At 37.2% G+C, this 25,908-nt stretch overlaps 1 protein-coding gene across 1 annotated transcript in view; it reads left to right on the top strand.

Annotated features, from left to right (window-relative positions):
• The window catches only part of LOC134795720 (tRNA (adenine(58)-N(1))-methyltransferase catalytic subunit TRMT61A), a 97,230-nt gene that overhangs the window by 30,914 nt on the left and 40,408 nt on the right, over nt 1-25,908 (top strand). Inside the window, exon 5 of the mRNA XM_063767673.1 lies at nt 6,659-6,828. Within this exon, the coding sequence (XP_063623743.1) occupies nt 6,659-6,828 (170 nt within the window). The remainder of the gene's footprint in view (nt 1-6,658; nt 6,829-25,908) is intronic.

The following is a 25,908-nucleotide window of genomic DNA, read 5'->3' as shown; positions in this document are numbered from 1 at the left end:
ATTTGTTTCTTTTTTTTTGGATAACAGAATTAACAGAATTTCTTGGTATATGTGATACAGAACTTGGTACTTAAGGAGACATTTCTGAACTATTCCTATGCATACCCAAATCATGTTCACTTCTGATTTTCAATGTCATACAACATACATACTGGTAAGCTCGGTGACAGAGAGAAAACCGTTTATTTTAATGTCTTAGTGACGAAGGCTCTATAGGATTGGGATGCGGAAAGCAATCCCGTTTGAAAGATATGCTACGGAGTTTCATACATTTCATATATAGGTAGGCAAGGATACTTAAAGGGGGCACCTTGGGTGTTTCTAGAGCAAAGGGCAAAAATATAGACACAAGAGGAGCCGTCACCGCAGTCGGTGCGCTCGCGCAGGCCGCGGGCGAGGGCGGGGCGACGCAAGCGCGGCCACCCCGGCGACGACGCCCCACGCCAGACGCTCAACTTACCTATATTTAGACGGCTTCATTGTCTGCTGCCAAAGGGTTTAATGGTGGTGAACCAAGTAATTTATACTTAAAACTGACTGTGATATGACACTTGATGTTATGATCGTCTGCTCTGCTGCAGGAGGTCGAGGGTATAGCACGATGCACAATTGCGTTTAGTATTTAAGTAATTTAAATTGTTTAGATACGGCAGATCTTTTAAACGTCATATATGAGTGATCATTTACGTGAAATAAATTTACGTATGTATTATACTTTTTTTCGTTAAAACGCGCATATTCGAATACATATCACAATGGGAATGACAAAATACAAAATAAAATTTAAATAAACATTGAACGTAAAAGTCCAAATGTAACATTTTGTCTTGTGATATTGGGATATTTCATGTAGGTACTTAGCTAACTATTGTAACCTAACAGCAATGAAATAGTTTAAACCATATCAATAATTAATTTCCAATCAGATCGCAGAACAATACCGTCTGCGCGCGAGTGCGACCCCATTACGGTGCGTATGCGCAGACTGTATTTTGAGCCAGTGGTTGCAGTAGGTACAATACAAACGTATCGAGTAGTCTCAGTTTAGTTAGTACAGACAAGCAGTATGCTTCAGAACAAAATGTGAATGCCGTAGGTATACAAGTATTTTAGGACCAAAAGCACAAGTTGAGATCTCAAGCACATTCTACACACCGTATATGTGATCTTAAAACAATGGGGTTGGCAACTGTCAAAGGTTTGCATAGATGGCGCCATCATAGCTTGCCCCTTTTTTATGAGATTTGGATTAAAGAGCTGGCATCCGGGGCATACAATTCCATTAAAAAAACAAAAAAAATACACTATTCTATGGATTGACAGGGCAAACTATGCTGACGCCATCTGCTAAATACTTCGACCGGCCAACCCCATTGAATGACAAACACACCGGTGTTCAGATATCGATGAGGTGATCGGATAAGTACACTGCATATATACACTCCGGCTAAAAAACTACCCTCTATTTACAAATATCATAACAATTTTTCGAAAACGAAAAAACCCATGAATGTTAAGCTATATACATGTATATGTGTATATATTATCCCAGTGTTATTCCTTTTCGGGATAGTATATTATGGCATCACAAAACCTTACTAAAGGTTTGGAGGTTCGTAGATATTTTACAAAATTGCCAAACTATTGCATCGTGGGCTTAAGCCTTGTCTTTGATTCAGTATAGATTGTACCTACTGTCCTTGCATATTCTGTATTCTAGGGCTCACATGTGATTTCACCGCGTTATCTCGCCTAATACATCAATGGCTTGTCCAGTATTGTTAGTGACGGTCGGATCTATTGTGATTACGTTGCGTCGCTTCGGGTGTAGTGACGGGCCTATTTATCGATGGAGGTGAACTGGATTTAAAAAAAGAAGCTGTTTGAGAAATTACAATGCTGAAATTGATAAGCAATTAGGCGATAGCTGTGTTATTAGTTAAAGGAACTCGTTGGCCTTGGAGTATCAGAAAGAGTAACCCCTTATTTATGGATTATAACAACATCATAACGTGCTAATTCTGAGGTCAACCCTATTTTAGGTTTGACCTCCGACCCTAGTGTCGAACTGATAAGTATTCCGTTGTCCGTTGTAAGCAATCGTTTTAAACACAACTTTGCACAAGTTAGCATCTATTATCTAAATCTACTGTGTATTGCACACTATTAGTTGATTTAAAAATATGTTTATAAAGTCAACACTCTCGTATCTGATCTAGAATGACCGCCAATATTGCCATGTCGAGCCATTCGTCACTAATACATCACTATACTCCCAACAATACAAAATCATTAAGTTATCTTTATTATTTATCACAACATCAAAGTTATCGCCAAAGTTTTCCCATCACTAGCATCATTGTGAGTGAATGAGGTACCTATTCCACAAATCTTTTGTTACATAACGTTTAGCTAAATAGTTACAAAATATACAGGCCGGGATTACGCCGCTTTCTCGCACTAAAACAACGTATGTTTTATTTAAATTTAGAGGCACATAAGCCCTTCTAGAGTTACATATTAGTAGTAGTGTCGATACCGCTTTATGCTTGGCAACAAATCTCATACATTGTTGCATACAACGCAATATTCTCAATGGGACCGAGTCGAATTGCGAATTAGATCAATTTTATTTAAGACATTGAGTAACGCATTTTTTTGCAATACGATACGTAACGGAAATGGCGTTTAGCACTACATCATTTTACTTCGCGGAAATATGAAATGCTGTTGTCTAAATAATGAGTAAATTGTACAATCAGCTGCAGAGATAACTCACTGGGGGTGCATAGTGCACATTTCAAACTTCAACTATATCTGCAGCTGACTACGTAGCCATGTCAACGTGAATTAATAAAGCATACAAGTGCGTTCTTCCCTTTATAATTTTCAAAACATGTCGCCTACTAATAGAGTCAGCTAGTATTTATGTGAACGTTCAAACATTTATGTTAAAATAGTACTGGTATGACTCACAGTCGTTTAAATTTAACCACCTTTAGTCAATAATTTAAACGGATTACTTTGTAGCGACAATATAATTCCGAATGACCCATTTTCATTCCTCTTAAATGTACTTTATACTGGTAAACTTTTTCTACTAAATATCACGTTGTAGATAGAATCGAAACAGCTCCCAATTCAAGGGAATTACTATGATACTATGGAGTCACTGGCCATCTAAACCGCACCTCCGATCGCCTAAAGCTTCCACATAAACTAACAAGCCAACCGCTAGATTTACCAGATTTACGACACATCCTAAAGGCAAAGCTACGCTGGGGCACATGCCAGTAAATAGAGAAGACTGACAATACAACGCCGCGATATAAATGGTCACTATAGATTGGACTTGTCTTGTCTAGCCGCTGTCATAGGGCAAAAAATCCAATGTCAGTAAGCATTATGAAATGAAAGCTTACCTATACTTTTTTTATTAAATTGCGCCTTCAATTGAAACTCTCGTACACACACAGTGATAGTTTTCATACACACAAAGCTAAAATGCAAGCGTAGCAAAAAGCGCCACGCTGGCCACGCACAACTGGCACGTGGGGCACGGTATGGATGTCAGTACGGTTACCATCAGTTTGTCACTGACATAAACGCCGTCGAGAACGTAATTTACTTTCTATACATCCTGTTTGCACTAATATGCGAGTGCGAGCGAGATGTATAGAAAGTAAATTACGTTCTCGACGGCGTTTATGTCAGTGACAAACTGATGGTAACCCTACAGTTTAGTGGTTTAAAGTGTACTTAAGTAAACAGTAGTTGGATTAACGTTAAAAACAGCTAGTGAAAGTGAAATATTAGGTAAAACCAACCTCATGTCATATTTCCATAATTACAGTGAAATAATATAACCTGGACCGAGTAAATCTCAATGGCCAAAGTTACCCTCCAGGGCTAAAGTAACCCGACTTTACGGTATTTCTAAAACATTTTCTAGAGAGATTAACAACTAAGGTCAGTGTTAGTGTAAGTACACGCTATGGAAGTCAGTTTAAGTGTAAGTACACAGTAGTAGAAGTGTAAGTTTGTTGTATTCGCTAGCCTCTGCCCGGGGTTAGCAAGCGCGGGTTAGCCGAACCGACAAGGTTGCATAGTTTAAGGCATGGTGTCCTCGCTAATCTGTCAATTAGCCGGCATTCCTGTCCCGTGAACTGCGTGGCGCAACCGAGGATGACTAACTATTGTTCCCCCGGTCAACCTTTAACGGAACCTATGGGTACTAACTTAAATACATACCATACATTCCATTCACATTCTAACCATTGAAAGACGTAAACAACAAATGTAAACAAATACTCGTTTTCTATAGATACTCAAAAGTTAAGCACATTGGTGTTGAGACAAATATTCATATTATGGTTCAGCGAAAAAATAATTCGGAACCGATTTTGGGCGACATATGTAAGTCACAAATGTACATTGTATAACACTTCTATTCCTTTGGGGAATCAAAAAGACAATAATAATGTACATATTTGTATTTTTGTAAGTTATGACTTTATGACTAAACTTCGTCATCAGCTTTTTGTTCGAAAACTTTAATTTCCAAATAGTCCACAACTTTGTCACACTTATGATTTAACCTGAAATACCTATTATAGGCCAATGTAACTAAAGGATTGTTTTTTATTGATTTTCAAGATGATTTTGATAAGATCCTCTAAGACTAATTGGATCGGACCGTTCAGTCACATTCAGATATCATATTGATCAAATAGATGCATTTAGCTTTAATTGTCTGATTTGAAACAACAATAACTGCAACACAATCGTGACGAGCTTGCGTATCCGTATGAATAATAATGTAAACAAAGCGTATGAGATGTTCCAATAAGATTCTTTACTTTGTAATAAATGTCAGTGCTTAAGCACATTAGAATATTAGATTCCAATCAGAAATGTTTATTAGCTATATATATCCTCTTCTGGCTCGTATCAAACGTTCATCTATGATTAATTAGCTTTAATTAAAGGTATAAAGCTGTCGATATGCCGTAGAAATCCTTGTTATGGCGATCGTAAGCTGATCGACACCAGTGCGACGTGACTTGCGATACATTAAGATAGCGCAGCATATTTCGCCACCTATACGCGTACGTCGTACTCATATTATCCCCTTTAATGGCTTCATTACACGACCGACTACATTATGCTAATAGAACCAGCGCGGCTTATTATATCATCCAGGCACGCGATACGCATTTTTAAAATACAACAATTTTAAATTCGCCCCCCGCCGTGACGCGGCCGCTCCAGACGACTCTGATTGGCAGAGTGAGTGACGTACGCTGTCCTTATTGGTCGATAAGATTTGACAGATAAAATCCGGCGGCCCACATAAAAGACGATGTGTCGTTTCCCGGGCATTTTGGACTTGTAAAAATTTCAAAACGGTATCGCGGTAACAAAAAGGTTTTCTATCTACGGTCCGGGCGTATCACATGGGAATGAAAACATCTGTCGACGTTTTGTTATGTCTGGATCGTTTTTTACATGCGCGGGCGCATTATGAAGTGGTAAGACGTCGTGGTTTTGTTTGGATTGTGTAATAGCGAGGTCGATCGCCCCCGGCGCGTGTCAAACATTGTTACGGGCCCGAACGGGTCCGGCGTCGCGAGGCGAGAGCCCTTTGGTCATTATCGTGCCTTATGATAGGGGACTCGGTATCCCGCGAACTGGAGCTCTAATAAGGTCAACGACTTTGAGATATGAATTTATACATAAGTATGTTAAAATTTACTTAATCAAAGAGAATGCATACATATTTATAAATTCTATAATATACCCGTAGAAACAAATGCTTTATCTACCTACTACACATTACTTAACGTCATAGGACCAAGCTCCAAAAACCTAAAAACTATAATTAGAATAAATCCATTGATCTTTTCCTTAGTAAGCTCTCCGTTCTTTATTCTTGATTCAAACAAACACTAGGTATAAGTTTACAGCTGCAGGATGCCAAGACACTTTTCTCAAAAATGGACGGCAAAGTCGACTTTGCCGTTTAAAAAATAGGTCGCGAAGCGCGTAGTTTATGGTCAGTCAAAAATTAAAAAGTTAAAAACATTGCAGTCTCGATTTTGGGACTGCAATGTTGCATACAAATTCCATTATTTGTCGAGTTCCAAACTTTTTAAAAGTTGAAATGGCCATATCAAATGAAGGCACAGGCCCATTAAACAGCCAAACAGATGATTAGTACCGCGACTATTTAGCTGTCTCAAATAGGTTGGCGTATTTTCGGCAGAAAAATACACTTCTATTATTTTATAAAAAAAATAAAAAGGCAGCAAATCTAATTTTTTCAATTGTATCTACTTTTTTCTGTGAAAATATATACGTAAGAACGTTGCTTTTGTAAACTATTTCTATGATATATTTCTTGCACCATTTTTGAGAAAAGCACTATATATGACTCGGCTGGAAGGCTACTTGCTGGCTTCGGATTCAATTAAACGGACTCCCAAGGTCGTCCGTTTAAAACGAATCCTCAGCCTGCAAGTAGCTGCTTCCGAACCTCGACAATAATGTACTATATCCTGTTAATACATAGTCAGTATCATAAACATGTATACACTTTTCGAACTATCTCTATCCGTTGCTGTTAATCACTTAACTATAACATATTCTCACTTTCCAGGTGGCCGCTTCTGCTCTTTCTCACCATGCATCGAGCAAGTCCAGCGCACGTGCCTAGCCCTGACTAGCAACGGGTTCCAGGAGCTCGCGACTTTGGAAGTCCTGCAGACTGAGATCAAGGTCACCAGGAGGACCATCCCAGTGAGGGATCTATCGTTTTTGAAACACAAGGTAGGTGATATTTTTTCACGCACGCACGGCACGTGCCTAGCCTAAACTAGCAACCGGTTGCAAAGGCTGATGACTCTGGAAGTACAGCAGACTGAGATAAAAGTCACCTGGAGTACCATCCCAGTAGATGTTAGATATTTTTGAAATACTAGGTCAGTCAGACTCTTATCAGTCAAGAGTCCTCTGCATCCTGCATCGTTGACAACAACACTCAATGGTCAAATGAGTATTACTTTATTATACTAACTAATGTAATACATGTTTTGTATTTCGAGCATATATCACATATATGTGAAGTGAGTCAACCAATTAACTGAATTCTCCATCAATTAAGCCCGAACATCTACCGCATATATATATATATATATGTATATGTATATATAATATATATATTAATAGCTCTTACCGTTTGACACATTCGTATTTCAAGCCTAATTTAGTTCCTACATGGATATATATCTGCCAATAAAATTGGTATAAACATAGAAATATGTTGTATCCCATAAATGGCAATACGTCTTCAATTCGATTGGTTTCCCATTGCTCCTAATTAAGAAAGTGAGCGAATGTGGGCCACACCGCGGACCTCTGAGACTAACGCATTAAGTTGACTAACTTATAGGTTCAATGAATGACTACTAGAGATGGGTTTGACCGGGATACCATAAATACTAGTATACCAACATGAGATGGTACTTTCAGTTTATATTTTATCAAAAGGATTACTACCTATTACTGCCCTATTACCCTAATTATCGATACAAATTTAAAAAAAATCTTTGTTTTGTGGCTTTTCTCGTAATTTCATCTCGGTTGGTCCCTAAGATCTCTTTTAACTCTTGATAGAAATAAGCAACGGTTTTGTCGAAGACTGTATTTTTTATTTGCCGAGAGACTGTAAATACCGATTGTCATAAATGAAAATATTCAACGTTATGCGAAATTACTTACTCTGCACGTAGATTACATACAAGCACAAGGAATTTGGGCGCTAATAAACAAGTCCACCCACCAGAAGAATTATTTTAAGATCTATTTTTTTTTTCATTGGTATAGGTAATTTTCTGGGGTAAGTGCACATGCACATCCCTAAACGCCACAGGTAGTAGTATTTACCGTGGATCGATGTTAGCCAGTAATTGACAACCTTACTCGCTTGCGACATATACGTTGCTTATGCGCAGATGATCCAAATTAAGCGGTTGATGCAATGGTTTAATCATTTCACTTGTTTCGTGGTTCGTTAGGAGCTACAGTTAAGTTCGTGAATTGCAAATTGCTTATTAGGTCGTTAGTTAGATGTCATGAGTCTATTGCTATAATTTATGTTTGGTGTAAGAATATTTAATTAGTAGTCTTATATCAGAGAATATTTTATTGGTAGTATCATTATCATTATTAATTGGGTGCGCCAAAGTTCGTATAAAATTGCTAATTCGATTATTGAAACTCCTAAAATGTATCTCATACAATTTTACATCCTAATGATCATTATACATTTTCACTTTAAACAATACTCATTGGAACTTCGAATTTATTATACTCATAATGTCATTCTACATAAATATCTCTATTACTAAAATTTATGCATAATATATTATTACTCGACATATTGATTTCGACATATTTGATTTTATTTATAGCAGCATGCACCTGCAATAGTAAATTCTAAATAAGACAAAAATAAACAGAAAAGTAGGTCAAGTCAGGTTAAAATCCTGCCAGAAAGGTGGGTTAGGTTAGGTTAGAACTGCGGCCCTAACAGAACCGAAATGCTACCGGAAAGGTGGGTTAGGTTAGCTTAGAACTGCGACCCTCACAGAACCGAAATGCTGCCAGAAAGGTGGGTTAGGTTAGGTTAGAACTGCGACCCTCACAGAACCGAAATGCTGCCAGAAAGGTGGGTTAGGTTAGGTTAGGTTAGGTTAGAACTGTGACCCTCACAGAACCAAAATGCTGCCAGACAGGTGGGTTAGGTTAGGTTAGAACTGCGACCCTCACAGAACCGAAATGCTGCCAGAAAGGTGGGTTAGGTTAGATTAGAACTGCGACCCTCACAGAACCGAAATGCTGCCAGAATGGTGGGTTAGGTTAGGTTAGAACTGCGACCCACACAGAACCGAAATGCTGCCAGATAGTTGGGTTAGGTTAGGTTAGAACTGCGAACCTCACAGAACCGAAATCCTGTGACGCTCACAGTGAGCGAGCGTAGCGAGAGGAAATGCTCCCGGCTTAGTCTTCGAGAAATTCTTACAAATAACATTATGGGCACAGATAGGTACATTCTCAGTGACAACATTATGAGTAAAAAAAAACGGAATATGTATCGTTATGAATAATGTAGGTAGTAGTACAAAAAACTATTAAAAAAATATATGAGAAACAATTTTCGGAGAAATGATGATTATGACTACAAAGCGGTATTATTAGAAATATTCGAATAATAAATTGTATACGAGCCAATATGGACCCTTATTAATTGCAGAGGTCGGATAAAGGCAGAGTTGGCGGGTTATTTAATGCGATAAATATGAAAAGACGGACTACTATTTCCGCCGGAATAGTTAGGTTGGGTATTGGGTAGTATACGGTGTATAGTTTTCAGAAATTTACATATATATGTACCTATATAGATGATGAATTAACCCTTTGTCTGGAAAGCTCCCGCCGTGGAAAGTTTTAATGGTTTTTTTTTAATTGATAGAAAGTTAAAATATCAACAACTATGATGTATGCCAGCTGGAGGATTAATTGATCAATGAACATCTTTCTAAACTAGGTAAGTACTATTATTTCTATTTCAAATACGCTGTATCGAAGTTTCTACAAAATGTACCAGATGTGTTTTATGCTCGTAGCTATTAAATTCCCCAGCAGCTTAACTGTTTTTAATGTTAATCCAATAAAGCATATAATCCTACATTTACTACTGGCCCTATAAAGTATATCCTTCAAATTACTGATATATCTCAATTACTAATGCCCTTTGTAAACCGCATGGATTTCGATTGCAATATAATGTCCCAGCCGGCTCACATAAATCCATAGTACGTGCCGTGTACCTAAATTGAGAGTATAGACGTGTAGTAAATCACAGTGGGACCATATCGTTCGTACCTAATTGCCCGATTCGGTGCGTTCCCAATGATTGCACAGGACCACCTAGTGCACTCCACATGGGACCGACAAATTTGTTCAACATCGCCTTAATCCAAGAATCATAGGTTCGATTTACTGGCTATGGAATGAACTTTATACTTACGGTGTGGTTTTATTATTACAAGTTTTATGGCTGTGGTCTTCTATGAGATGGAGAGGTACACACATCAGTGAAAGAGCCTTTGCAGCTCGCTGTACTTCCCCGATTCAGATCGAGCGACGGGCGACGTGACATTTCGCTGTGCCCTTTTTGTTTGTTTGTTATGATTCACTTATTATAGCTATTTGATAAGTAGGCTATCAAATGCACACTCGCAAACAAAACCTTTACTTCTTCCCTTTCCTTCTAGTAACTTTTCAACTTGTGAAAGTTGGCAGTCTGTTCCTCATATTTCTCCCGGCCTTTGGCAAAGTTGAAAAACTCAGCAGCACTTGTGAATTCAGTTGATTTCCAAATATTACACAGCCACGATTTGTATATATGTATAGTAGGTACAATGTTTTACTACCAGTAGACCTACTCGTCGAAGAGCCAAGCGAACTCGTCTGTCGACACACGTCGTCACGTCGCGGTATGAATGGGGCACGAGTATGAATGGCCCCTATCGAACTATACGCGATCCTGGTAATTGGGAGGCACAAGCACATCTGGCCGACAGTGAAAGGGTTCTAGTCAGTATTTTGACTTCGCACGGGTACCTACACTCTAAACTAAACTAATATGATCTGTTTTGTGTAAGGGTGAAGTCTTTCAACAGACCTCCAATGTATTATACAGTCGACTCTCGTTAATTCGAAACTCAAGGGACTTTTAAAATATTACGAACTATCGAGAGTTTGAAATATCAATTAGTTCGAAATTTTTGAGAGAAAAAATATGAAAGTTCGAATTATTGAGTAATAATCAATTATGATTTATTAACTGCAAATTTTTTACAATATCAAAAGGTTAGAGGTACATATTTACATGCACATACATAATGTGAATTAATAATTAGTATTTGGGAAGAAGTCTCTAATATTAGTTTGCTTCAAAGTACATTGCTGAGACTGATCAATAACTTTTTTTTATCAGAAATACCTAGTGCCGGAAATGATTTTACAATAACAAATGCTCGTGCAACGATGAACTTGAACTTGTCTCAAAATGTAGGGTACTTACACTTACTTCTGCAATCTGATAACTTTGAATTGTCGAGTGTTTGACGCCTATGAGTTCGAATTAACGCGTCGTTTTGTTACGTAGCGATGATTTTTTTTGTTCGAATTACCGTGCTGAAAAATGTATTGAATTATTTCGAAATATAAAGAGATTTTCTAGGGAACTTGTGATAACTTCGAATTATAGAGAGGTTCGAATTATCGCGGGTTTGAATTAACGAGAGTCGACTGTAATTAGAGCCGAGTGGCAGCTACAGAACGTGTGAATGAATTAATGGACGACTAAAAGACACCACTGATGTAACAACATCGTAAGGCTGCGGAACTCGCCGAAATAAGGTTCCTATCGGACAAGTGTCAGCGCACCCAATAGTCTCCTGCACAGATATGATAACAACCCCGAACGAAAAGAAAAAGACAAGGGTTAAGTAGACGAACGTTAATGAGATAGCAATACATGTGTCAAGTTAATATACGTATAATGTTACAATCGTGCGATCCACGGGTGCGTGAATACGGTCGTACGTCTCTACGCTGAGACTGACGTAGATTGAAGCATACGTTGTACTAACCTGAAGTGTATGGGGTTCTGAACCAGCCATCACCGTGATTGGTGCGCGGCAGGAATTAAATAGGATCGATTGATTGATTAGCTTTTGAGCGTGAGAAAATTGAGAACGGATTTTCGAAGTAGATTAAATAAGCTAAGGGGTTCCGAACTAGCGCGAAACTCACGCTTCGTACAAATCTACCTCTGTTCTTATTTAATTTCGATATAACTGTAAAATCTTTGCATATCAGGCTTTAATACTCGCTATTATAGCATTTACATAACTTTTTTTTCTCGACTGCGCCTCATTATGTTAAAACTAGGCAAGTATCCATCTTTGTTTATTTGGGATGCCAGCTAAAATCTATACCGTGCATCATTTATAAAATATAATACCGAGTTGGATTCGAAATTCAATTAGATTTGATATTGTCTTAATAATTGCTGGCAGGGCATCTTGCTTGCTCGTGTATGTCAAATAATTAGCGAGTATTTAAATCAAATCATTATTTTAATTATTTTAGGTATATTAAGTTTGAATTTCGAATATTTACTTCCGTAAGTATTAAATACTACTATTAGTTACTAAGTAATATCCTCAAACTGCATCCGGATTGCTCTCGAATAAAGATTGCAAGGCAAGTAAAAATACATTGAACCTGCACCGTAACATCAAGCCACAATATCTCTAAAGCCCTTGCAATAAAGCGCTAAATCGCAAATGCGGTAAACCTATCGATATCGGCGACATATCGGGCTGCGTTTGAAACGTCACGCGCGCCGTTTGTCGCGGGCGGTCACGCTCCCGACCAGTAGCCTGTAGAGACGTCATACCTGATTATAAATATTTATCGATTAGCAATAACCTTGTTGAGAACTTATGTTCAACGTGTCAGTCACATGAAGGTAGCTAAGTATAAACTTCGTTTCCTCACCGTATGCGTATGAGCAGGTTGTTCATATCTATTGACGAATAAAATTCGTTCATTTTAAGTGTACCAATTTCACGTTTCAATGGCACATCTGTACGTCATTCTCCAGCTATCCATACAAAGGACATCAACGGGTTTTGATTAATTGAACGATTGAAATGAACTTCAGCTTACAAATCAAAATAAATGACTTTATTTCATTCGTTTAATAATTGTTAATATTGTTATAATTGCAAACTACCCCATTAGTACGGATATTTACGATATCCATCGACAAGTAAGATAAGAGGATAGTTAAATGGATAAAACTTCTGGAAAGTTTAAAACAACTTTTTGCCGGCGAACGGTCACAAAAATAAACACTCAATTTGTTGTGACCCAATACAGTCCATTGAATTTTGAATAGTGTCGTACTTAATTTTGTAAAATCGTGAGAAATTCCCAAGGTTCACAGCTGAAGTTATAGCCTGCAAACATTAGCAATGGGTTCATGTCGTGTTCGTATTCCAAGCTTTCTCTATTTCTGGGTCTTATAATTCAAGGGAACATAGTCAACCAATGCATTGAAGTCGAAGAATAGCTCTACGACTAAGAATTAATTCTTACTCTAAACTTACATGTCAACTATTACTCAAAATGTGTCTTTGAAGACTTACATCACAGAACTAAGTTCAGTCATATAATTACATTTAAATCAGTTACTGTAAATCATCTGAAAAATTCTCCTTTCCCGCCTACCTCTTTTCCGCTCTCAATATCAATCGTTTCCTTACATGGTATAGGCTCAATATTTACCATGATTAGTCTCCACATCAAATCCTCTTTAATATTTCCTTAAAGGCTCCGAATACAAGGCGGCTAATACATTTATTGACTCTAAAATGAGTAAAATGTACCCTTTCCAGTTTATCGATGAAACCTGTATAAGGCACATGCCTAGCAACAAAGGCTCACGTCCGTGGGAAAATCGCAGGCTTCTTAAAATCTAAAAGCCAACCCTAGTATGCCACACTCATAATAAATTATCCATTACCGGATTATGAAGTAAAATTGTTTTAAAGTCATACTTATTAGGAGGGACTACGTGGGAAACGGAGAGAAAATACTAGTAAATGTGTTGCCTCGTGAGACATAAGTTTGGTCTCATTAAGATTAATCACAAACCTTTTCGTGATTCAGTCGGTGTAGCAACACCCTTTATGAACTTTTACACGAGCCAAGCTGTAAGCAAGAAGTAAAAACCATCAATGAGTACTATACAAGTTGTGACGAATTGATATATTCCGCAATCATTAGAATTCATCTAGAAGTGTAAAGATTCCAGGGAATTAAGAATATCTTAAACACGAAGTCTTTGCTGGATATATTCTCCTAGTACCAATATTATGTGGCCATTTTAATCATCCAATTTTCGTAAAGGCTCTTATTCTCAAAATCATGTGTAATATAGCGCTTTCTAGTTAGATGTAATTATGCTATTTAAGATCGCTGATTATATAAAAGCCGTTTGATCTATCTATTCGTATATGAGTCCACCGCACCAGGCACTCAAGCAAATTTGCATATCCTTCCCCAGTCCTAAATCATATATCGCTCCGGTGGTACTGCAATTCATAAATATAAGTCATTAGTGCTATCCATAAACCTTAGCAAATGGATTTCCAACAAGTCGAAGCGCCGGGTCTCAGGCCCGGCTGTATTTCGCTCAAACATCTCAAAACTTCATTTCTCGGAGCGGATTCTGGGCTGAGCGCGCCTTAAATTTCTCCTTTTTTGAAACTTGCTTTATCGCTAGATAGAGATGACGTTAGGGTCAAATTCGTAGAAAGGCCCGGGGAAGTTAATATGGTATATCTGTATGGCTTTAATTACTTCGTTTTGGGATTTTGAAAGGTTTTGCATTTTACGAAATAATACTGTATGAGTGTTGACTACGTTACTCCCTATTAGATTTTATTAAATCATGTTCCTGTTACTATGAAAATGTAAACGCTGAACAAGAGGCCCGAACTATCTTTGTCGCCTTTGTTAAATTCGTCTGAAAACGAAATGGTGGCGTACTGCAGTCTGCGCGGTTTCAGAGGAGTTTTCTCCCGGGAACGCTCCGACTGTGGAAGTGCGAAGGTTATTTCAAGAAACTACAGTACACTTTTTTAATAAAGCACTTCAATAAATGAGTGTATAGGTAATTAAAGGATCGGCAATGTGCATGAGAGCACCCCTGGAGTTACGAGCCTCCATAAGCTACGATAACCGCTCGTATGCTGGTTTACTACCGACGTGTTTATAAAAAAAATGATATTCATAACATTATTTTTGAATAATGCCAGTTTAAAATGCACGTGTTATTTAAATGCCCGAAATTTTAATTACTTTGTGTTCCTATAATACTCAAAAGTATTAAACAACGCCCAAGAAACCTAGCTACTTGATTAATTCCCAACAACTGTTATGGAACAGTAAATCATTATATTATTGACTGTTTACAATTTACTGACGGTAAATAGCTGTCCGATTAAGGAAATAATTGATACTTAGTCACACTTGTCATAAGTTTTCTCACTATGTTCATAAATGTATCAAAGGAGAAGGCGAGATCGACATAACTTTGCAAAAACCTGTTTAAGACGCTTATTAATCTTATTATATCTATCTAATATTACCTTTAAGCCATTCTTGCCATTCTTGTTTATTTATATATATATATTATATTTCGCGGATCTCAGAAACGATCGGCTAACGATTTCGATGTAATTTGCTATATGGGGGTTTTCGGGGGCGAAACATCGATCTAGCTAGGTCTTATCTCTGGGAAAACGCGCATTTTTGAGTTTTTATATGTTTTCCGAGCAAGGCTTGGTCTCCCAGATATTTATATTTAAGAAACTTGCCCAAAAATGTTACTCAATACTTTAAAGCCGTTGTCTAGAACTCAAGTAAGTACACAAATAGTACAAATACAAATAATATATGATTTGTTTAATAGTAGATGTAGGATAACCCGTCCAAAAAAACTTTTTGCCCAACTGCGAAGGTACCAAAAAGGATGCGTATTACGAGTACAAAGTATGTATATTATTTTCCTTGTAAATACTAAATGACTGGACTGATTTTGATGAATAAGTAGATAATATATGCTCTAATTTAACTGCGACGGAATATTTGAACATATACAAAAATACTATTAATATAATCCACATTTCAACTATAGGCAGTTTTGAAAATATTGAGATCTAACAAAAGAAGTAAGTACTATAAGTTATCAAGAAGTCGCTCCTATTAGTTACTTCTTTAGGCACAGATTCTTTAAGCAAACTTCACTACAATAATAAACCTATTGAACACGCACTGAAATGCATAACGCACTCGCATACTAAACAGTCTCATTACAAAGGCAACCTCTATCAAGACATTAACTAACCGAATAAGGCTTCATCGGGCCATTTGCGAGTCTAAGTTCAGTTCTGCCGCAAATCATAACGAGTAGCTAATAGTGCTGTCAGCGGTATGGGAAAGGCGGTTGTACCGCGTAGTGTATGTGACCGGTGTGTGCCAAATCCGGTCGCATATGCTACTGCGGCGCTAAAAGAGGGAATGGGTTTCATTTAAATATTATTGACCTGCATAGATTGTTGGGTGTCATATTTCATGCGCGAGGTTACGCTAATATGTCCTTATACAGAACGCTTGAATCTTAACGACAGTGATATGAAGCATGAGAACAGATTTTAACCTAAGTACTCGTAAAGCATCGCAATTTATTATGGAATCATAAGGTTTATCTTAAAGTTTAGTTACGTTTATTATTTTATGACGGCATGTAAAGTCTCTACCATTTGTAAGTGGAAAGGACGTCATTGTAAATAGGTAGATAGGTGTCACTTGTGCGTTACCATGATAGAAAAGGATTCGTTACAACCACATAGGACTAAAATAAAACTTCGCACGTACCTATTATATCTATTTTGTACATTATCCACGTAACCCTTGCACAATGCACATATATCGTCATGGTATGGATCTTATATGTCGAACACAATATAGTATACGCTGCCATATTTCACTATAGTAGAGTACCTGGCATCTCGTGTCGGAAATTCGTCCAACACTCCCTAATTACGATCTAAACAAGCATCTATCCTAATTTAGATCGTCCATTATAGTTATGAATATGATTTATATCGCGCGCCGACGCAGCTGCGCGGGACAAAGCCGTGTGCGCATTCCCACATTACTTACCGAAATGACTTATAGACTAAGGAACTATGAGACGTATGGACTACGATTTCGCTTTAGTAGTAATTTAAGTACAGGTACTGTTTCCCCTATATAAGTCATTTGCAGTCCTGTTGCTTATGATAACCAAATGAACAACGGGGTTTAGCCTGTGCATTTCCGAAAAACAACGACCTAAAATTTTACCGGGTACGATTCCTCACCAAGTTACTTTTGACCATTTTTAAATGAATTTTTAATTGATCCTGTTTTTTGCTTCGTGGTGGCGGAACAAATTAAATTATAGGTATCTTATAGTTTTGTAATTTTACATCGCTGGGTACATCTATTACTTATCCATTACTCTGTATACCTGCGCGAATAATATATACTGTTTTTATTCATCCACCTGCACTAAATGAGGTTCAAAATAAATGTCCATTCATTTCGTAGGTCTATGATCACAACTATGCTTTCATCGCGTGCTTGTTTCTGTCAGTAGTTCCAAATATAGTGGTGCTGACTCGTAACAAGTTTATAGACTTTCAGCAAGTGTACAATAGCCGTCAGTTTATACATACCTACCTTAAATAACGAATTAATCAACAATGCAAGCATAACAATGTCAGGGGCTTTATTCTACATGTTACAATGATAACTATTGGCGTGGCGACATTTAGGCATTGTTTTATAATAGAAATATTATTTATAATATATTATACTATTCAAAATGTCTTGAAGATAGCGATATCTACATCTCGTAATAGGTATACAGACGACTCAAAATCGGCGAAGTCACGAGACCTATGCAAGATGACCTGACCTGTCTCGCGTTATCACGCATGTCGCTGTCGTTTCAGTTAGGTGAATGCTGAACAACCATCGTAGATAGAACAAAACTGCAGTACTTATATTTAGTTAATATGTGCTTTATTATTATTATTATGTTCGTCCTTTACATAATCTCGGGACCATGGGGTCCCGGACATTGGGAAGGCGTGCGTGGAGCCAAAGCCAACACGCAGAGGCCCCTTGTAAAAAGACAATTTACTCTAAAAGGTGATGTGACACCACCTGACGATTATCCCTGTATGCACTATAGTAATGCACCCAAGGATAAGCCCCGGTTAGTGTAGGACTATTGCAATGATAAGAAACAAAAGAAACTGGGCTATTGTGTTGAGATGTTAGTGTACTGGTAACCGGGTGTATGGAAATACTATAGCACCTGCCCCAGTCTATGTTTAAAAACAAGAAAAAAATGGACAGGTGGTGACTCGCCAACTCACTATATATGGGTCTCCGAAAACGGCCGCTCGCACGGAGCGACATGGGGACAACATCACGTGAGCGGCTCAGGCCGTGGAGAGGTGTGCACCGCTTTCTACCCAGTGGCTGTAAGCAGCCACTGTGCCAACTCGCGTCTTACATGTTTCACTTCCGCCCTGCGAACATATAGCTCTGACACCCCACTCTGGACGGCCGGTTAAGGCAAGCCAGAGGTGAGAGTCCTGCGGCCCCTGCTCAGTGTTCACTCCTTATTATTATTATTATTGGGCCTTCACCCTCTTTTTCCAGTCTTCCCGATCCTGTGCAGTCTCTGGCCATTCCCTTAAAAAGGAGTCTAACTCGTCTCGCCATCGCTGACGTGGTCTGCCAATTCCTCGTTTTGAGCTGGGCTGCCACTCTGTGGCGATCTTGGCCCACAGCTCACTCGGCATTATGGTCAATATGTTCTTTAATATTTTTTATTTGATTCTCTATTTCCCACTCTCTAGTTACTGTCCTACTGTCAGACTGTCAAGTACAAAACCATTGACCTCTCCAATTTTGTAGGAACCCACAAGAATCAATAGAATCGGTCAGATTCATCGTCAGATAACGATTGAATGGATTCTATCTCATCTAGTGTCACGTTCAACCGACAATGGCTAGTCATGGCGGGTTCTGAAGCTTTGACATGATACCTGTTCATCTAGATACTTCCAAGTATTTTGAGTGACAATATCTTTACTTGTGCATTGCGACAGGTGTGTTGTTTAGTTGTTTGATTTAGCTTTTTATTTGGCAAGTAAATTGTTACATCGCCGTTTCTGTAGTGTCACAAAATAACACTCGGCCCACACAGAAGACCAATTCTAGAATTAAAATTTTACTCTTGGTCGGTATTAGAATGACGGCGCGATTCGGGAAATGAATTAGAGATTAACTAGATACGATATAGTAAAGATATGTGACGTCCCACGGATAAAGGTACCTTTCATATCTAGTAAATCTCTAATTCATTTCCCGAATCGAGCCGTCAGACCGTGTGAGTTTGGGGCACCCCGTACGCATATGTTTTTGCAAACCAAATATAAGCTACGAGGTATTTCACACTCAGGAATAAAATATTAGCAAACAATAAACAGAATGCAGGCTTTGAGTTCTGTAAACACATTTTTACGTCACCTCAAATTTTAAATTAATTTGTACCTCCATCGTCTCAGACAATGACACCAAACCCTTTACAGATACAGTGCATCACTATCACCAGGAGTGTTTCTAGCTTCACACCAATTTAGACAAACGTCTTCCAATTCGTACTAAACAAACCGAGATATAAACAAAGTATGTAGTTCCTGCCATGCATTCAGAAACTGGAAGACAAGAGAACATTGCCGTTGGCCAACTGATGCCGTCATGGTGAACGCTCATTTCAGTTTAACTGCATATTAGTACAACAGCACTCGATCAAGGTTGCTCCCATAATTTTCCTATAATTAATTCAGTGGCCATTAACTGTAATCCGGAGCGGCGCGTGCGTCGATGTTATCGCGCGCATTGTCGCTGGCGTCCCGTGTCCAAACATCGCGCCGTCTTGTAAGTGGGCCCGGTGTAAGTTGAGCCGTGTCGCGTGGACCGATTGTATTTGATTGTGGTCTGTACATATCTGGAGCTGGGAATTCAATACAGTTACGAGTTTTTTTGGATAGTGTCTTAAACTTTGTGTATAGATTTCTTATCTATGTATATTGATCGGTTAAAAAAAGTTACTTGTAATACCTATATTTAATTAAGTATTCGTTTTTGTTGAATGTTTATTATCATAGGTATCTAAAGCTTATAATTACATATAACCCCATGAGATGTAAGGTAATATTTATAAAATAAAACTATGTATTTTAACTGTTTATATCGCGCGTATATAATTAATTTAAAATATGTACATCATCACCTACCGCTTACATGGATGTATTTTAAATTTATTATTATTACGCTGCACAAACTTCTTCAATGATAAATAACTTGTAGTAGGCGCAATCATAAGCCTCTGGCCATGTTAAGTATTCAGAGTAAAAAGTTAAAATTTCTCAACGAGAATTCAAAATTTTGTATCAGATTTCTGAACGCATAGTCGCGCCCCCGCGCGCGCGCGCCGCTTCTGTCGCCCTCATTGACGTTTTTCATCAGCCGCGGCCATTACGTCCTATTAAAATAAAAAAGTGTTTTTATTAAAATAAAGGACGAAATATGTAAAGAAGAAAATAAAATAGTATACCTAAATGATCTATGTTGCGGAATAGAAGAAAAAATAAGAAGATTGGAGAAGATTCAAGAGCATACGCGTTCAAATCCAAATGCGGCGTCCTTCCATTGGTATAGGCCCGTTAGACGCGTTACATACCGATCGATGGGATCATGATCATGAACCTATTCTATGTCTGCAATTCCGCATCATCTAGATCCCTATCTCCGCCAACGGCGTCGAGAAGTAGATGTCGCTCGGTATCCAGATGTAAGCCTCGCTCTCCAATAGTGGCAGCATTCGGTTAATTATTTAATACACATAATATTCCGAAAAGGAATATTAATTATAATCAGGTAAAAAATATGATTTGTTTATGTTATTTCTATCTGGTGTTAGTGCTGTGCGTTGGAGTGTTATAACTAGCCAACTGGTTGCTAACCTGTACTTGGTTATGCTGTGCATATGCTTCTGGAGCGCTATTCTCTGTTTCTAACTGCATAAAATGGCTGTGCTAATCATTTTGGAGTGTTAATCTAGACATCTCTGTTTGATATTCGCACTTGGCAACCTTGGCGTACTACACTAGGTGCGTTCACTGCCAGTAGCCAGGGGATATTGTCACATATTCCTTGCCAACAGCACTGAGACATTGCTCATGTCCTACCTGATAATAGGGTGCATTATAAGCCACCTACAAGTCTTGCTAGATAAACTTACCTACTGGGTTTTGTGGCGTGTTCGACTAGACACCGCTCTTAACCAAATGAGTTAATCATGTGGTATGCCGTACTGGGCCATCTCTTGATATATACTCATCTTCAAGTAGGTGAAATTAAGTAGGTACTTATTCTAATGTCAGCAAGCAAAGATTTAAGCGAGCAAACCTTGACATTGTCGGAGGGAGGCACCAGAATTTTGGATATTATAGAAAAAATCCTTATAGGATAGTGTTGTTCTTTGATTACAGATAAATAATTAAGAACATTATAAAAGAAGTATGACCCGGACAAGATTACGAAATACTACTCTGCGCTGTAAGAAATTATTGGTCCTCCGAAAATGAAGACTTAAGCTGCAGCTGGCGAGATTTTGCCAGTGGGGAACGAGGCTAAGTATTGAAATGATACAAAATAAAGTTTCCTGTTCTCTAACTGTGATGATTTAGCTCTAAAAAATTGTGTACCGTACCAGCTATAAGAAGGAATTGTCAATTTTAAGTGATTCTGTTCATATCTTGAAATTAAATACTGAATCATAATAAATGGCATAAGAGGTTTATTAAATCTTTTAAACATGCTGTTGACAAGTTATGTTTTAGGGAAATCTAGCAGAAAAACTTTAAACTCCGGCAGCCCAGCCCGTAAGCCTGGCACTTTAAACTTCAAAGGCCCAACCACCAATCATATTTTGTAACGTATGATTTGCTGTTGTATTTGTTTCATACAAAAAGTATTTATTAAACATAACAATATACAAAAACCCCTGGTCAAAAGCAAGGAAGAGGAAGCGGAGCAAGACCTTCCTCTCTGCAGTCACAATGTGGTCGCACACAGCGACATCACAACAGCCTGTGTTCATTTAGAACAAATTCTTAAAAGCTGTGGTTTACTTTTTTCACATACAAGGATTTTGTCCGGGCTATCTCATACAAAGTTCCTTTTTTATCTGTGCCAACACCTACAAGTATTCCGAAATATGATCACTTCTGTGAAATTGATAGTCGAATACTAGAAAAATATGTGACTGTGGTATATACTGTGTGTACAAATATATGCCTATGATGACCTTATAAAATAATGTTCACTTTATAGGTACAGCAAGGCAAGATCCATATATTAACATAAGCACATTTAGGTAGTGCAACTGAGCGGTTTTAGCTCCAAGATGTTTTTACTGATTTCTTGAATGTAGAAAACATATCTGTTTCATGTGGAAAGATGAGATTTCAGTTTTTAGTCCTAACATACCTAGACTATTAAACTAGATATCTCTCTAGCTAGATATATGTGCAAGACCTTTTATGAAGTGTTTAAGATCACATACACACACACACTGTTTAGATGATAGATATATCTATTGTTGATACTCCTTATAACAAATGTTATACTATGTAGGTACTTATACAGGATACACTTAATTATAGTCTTGGTACCATTACCTATGTGGAGTTATAATCAAATGGAACTAGCTCCATAGTACCTCAGAAAGCTGGCTACTATATAGATTTATTTCTTTACCTACTAAGGAAAAAATTCAAAGTTAATCAAAAGATAAAGCCCTTTATAAATTGGTACAATGTAATACAGTTGGTTGTTTGTATAGTTATATTATAAGTTTGGCTAATGAATATGGCTATGTGTATGTTTACACAAACGCTTTAAGGGTTAAGAGCTGAAAAGACAAAAATACATACTTATACTAAATTAAATATATTTTAAGGAAACCTAGTGTGACATTTTTTGGTGGCTTATTAAAATAAAGATTTATAAATATACTTTCTGCAGATATTTACTTACTTACAGTAATAGTTTATTGACACGCTGGGGCGGCCGATTAGAAATGAGTTAGCTGTGGATTATGGAAGGAGTCAAAAAGAATATATATTTTACATTATATTTGTTCAGCTTATGGTGGTCTTTTATGTTTAAAGACTTTCTTTCCGGTTTACCAGATTGTGAGATGCTTCTGAGAGAAGACAACACAGCTATCGCAATTATTTATAAACCGAATAGGTGAAATTAAATCCTGTATTTTTTATGTCTAGGAACATTTTGCAGTGGTGTGAAAAAAGACATTACAATATTCTACTTAAATAATATATATGTGCTATAAATGTTAAAAGCTGATTAAGTGATAACTTGGGATTTTAGAGTTTTAATACAAATTAAATTTGAAATGTCTTGCAACATTTTGGAACTTCATATACCTACCGAGTTATTGGTAGCCGTGCAGATGAAATATGTGAACGTTACACATATATCCTGGTGAAGTAACCCAGAAGATGCTTTCACATTTTCATGAATATACAAATTATTTTATTTATGCTTTCCTTTAATTTGAAATGAAATCTAAGGTATTAAAGTTATAGGAAAACCAGAAGGCACGGTCACTGAAACTACTCAGTTTTATAAAATAATTATGAGTATATGTTACATATAATTGTAAAGATTAGAGCCCCAGCTCTCAATTAAATAAACTTATTCTATTAACCGGTTTCAAGTTTCAACAGCGTCTTATCCTGGTTACCCCAGTGTTATCCGGGGAGTGCCATCAGCCATCTCTGAACGAGCAGGGAAGAGGAGGAGGAGACAGGAGGAACTTCTGATTGGTGAGGCCAACAGTATGGTGTAATCCCTTGCGCCCAACACCGTCAAGCAGCATGATACCTAAACACTTGAAATACTGGTGTATGTTTTGTAAAAATAATAACATTAATTATTTTATGGTATCTGTTCCAGAAGTGCTTGCCGTTTTAATAGCATTATTTATGCTAGGTATAGAAGTGTAATTTTCTGTAAATCTGTTCTTGGGTTTTTATTGGGGAATAGGCTCTTCTCAAATGATACAATTGAACATTTTAGGAAGAACGTTTTTTAGATTACACCCACCTCAACATTAAAGTGTGAGCTGATACCTTAATCAGTCTTAAATTACTTATAAACAATGTCACCAACTAATGAAAATCTTTCATTAGGTACAGACAGAAAAAGTAAAAAATTACTTTATTTCTTTTATTAGCCATTGTGATTGTACACAACGTGCAAACCCTGTAAGTAATTGATAAAATATGAAACTTTATTCTGATTTTTGATAAAGACCTTTATGGCTTTATAAATTACAGTAACCTTTGCTACCTTCAAAATTAATTTTTCAGGATAAAACTAAATTGAAATTGAGTAAGGTTGCTTAAGCCAAACATTGGTTAGCTATATATAAATGAATGATAATATTCGTGATTGTTAAATTGTTAGTGGTTATATTTTATTGCCTTCAAAAAACCTCATGCAAAATTGCATGTTAACTCCTAATTTCTATACCTAATACATCTCAAGCAATAAAACTCTATGTCTATTTCAGAGAAAAAATCTCTTCCCTAACGATTTGTAGATGGACTAAGTCCTGATCTTAAAAAATAGTGGTGTTGATATTTTTTAATCTCACCACTCATTTAACCCATTATGCGTTGGGACACCAACTCCTGCTTAGGCTGACAAGCAGAAAAATCGTTTAGGAGTTAATATTGATGGAAGAAAACATGACACTTCTAATAATTTTTCTCAATTTCATAATCATAGTTCCATCTAATTCTAATAATTATATAAAGATATATCCTTACTATCTAGTTAATGAGAAAATAAGTGTTACCTACTAAAGGTTGTAAGCAGCAACACACTGTCAAGAGTTGCTTATAGTTGTTGAATTCGTTAAAAATTGCATCTCATGCTAACATTTGATTTCTTTGATAGTCCTATAATAATTGAGTTTTAAGTGGTACTTGGTGGTACTAATGAAATACCTATTAATAAGAAACAAATTAATTTTGTTTCAATCATCATATGACAGGCAGTTTGATGAAATAATGATCTCTATAATCACTAGATCTCTAAATAATGTTGTTAACTAAATATACATATATATTGAAAATAGTTGATGATAACTAAAAAGGTACCTACTTTAAAAATGAAATCATTAATCATTGTTAATCATTGATTTAATTATTGTAATACAAAGCCAAAACAAACTTTGAATACTTATCTCTAAACATCTACAAGTTATTTATCATTGAAGAAGTTTGTGCAGCGTAATAATAATTGGAAATTAAACGAACTTACCTGTAAGTGAAGTTCTATTTCAATTATATTAGCTGCACAAACTTCGAAATGATAATCCCTTCCCACCCAGTACCCGCGTTGTCCTGAGACAACCACGGATTTTAATAGTGAAAAATCCCTGTCAAAGTTTAAGATAATATTGGCTTTGCTGAGTTGCGGGCCAAGCTGTCATATCAGTTGGCATATTCACTGCCAGCGCGAGCAACGAGCGAAGCTGATAATATGCGTTTTCCGCTTTGTAGCGAAAAGCTCCTAAGACTAGAGAACCTGCCTAGGTAGCGGGTCACTGGCAGTGAAAGTATTATGTCTTGGCTTGTTACTCTAAACTAAATGAGGGCGACAGAAGCGGCGCGCGCGCGCGGGGGCGCGACTATGCGTTCAGAAATCTGATACAAAATTTTGAATTCTCGTTGAGAAATTTTAACTTTTTACTCTGAATACTTAACATGGCCAGAGGCTTATGATTGCGCCTACTACAAGTTATTTATCATTTCGAAGTTTGTGCAGCTAATATAATTGAAATAGAACTTCACTTACAGGTAAGTTCGTTTAATTTCCAATTATACACGATGTAATCCGTTTAAATAGTTTTATTTCATGAGTAACTATCACGGTAACCGAAGATAGTGTTAATATTTATATTCGATAATTATTTGATTTGTGCTAGCTGGAGTGAATTTATCAGCGTTTGTCAAATAACGACAGTAGAAAGAGAGTTTA

Source organism: Cydia splendana, chromosome 1 (assembly GCF_910591565.1).
Source record: "Cydia splendana chromosome 1, ilCydSple1.2, whole genome shotgun sequence".
Classification (NCBI taxonomy): Eukaryota; Metazoa; Arthropoda; class Insecta; order Lepidoptera; family Tortricidae; genus Cydia; species Cydia splendana.
Note: the sequence above shows the minus strand (reverse complement) of the source record. Positions and strands in the feature narration are given on the sequence as shown.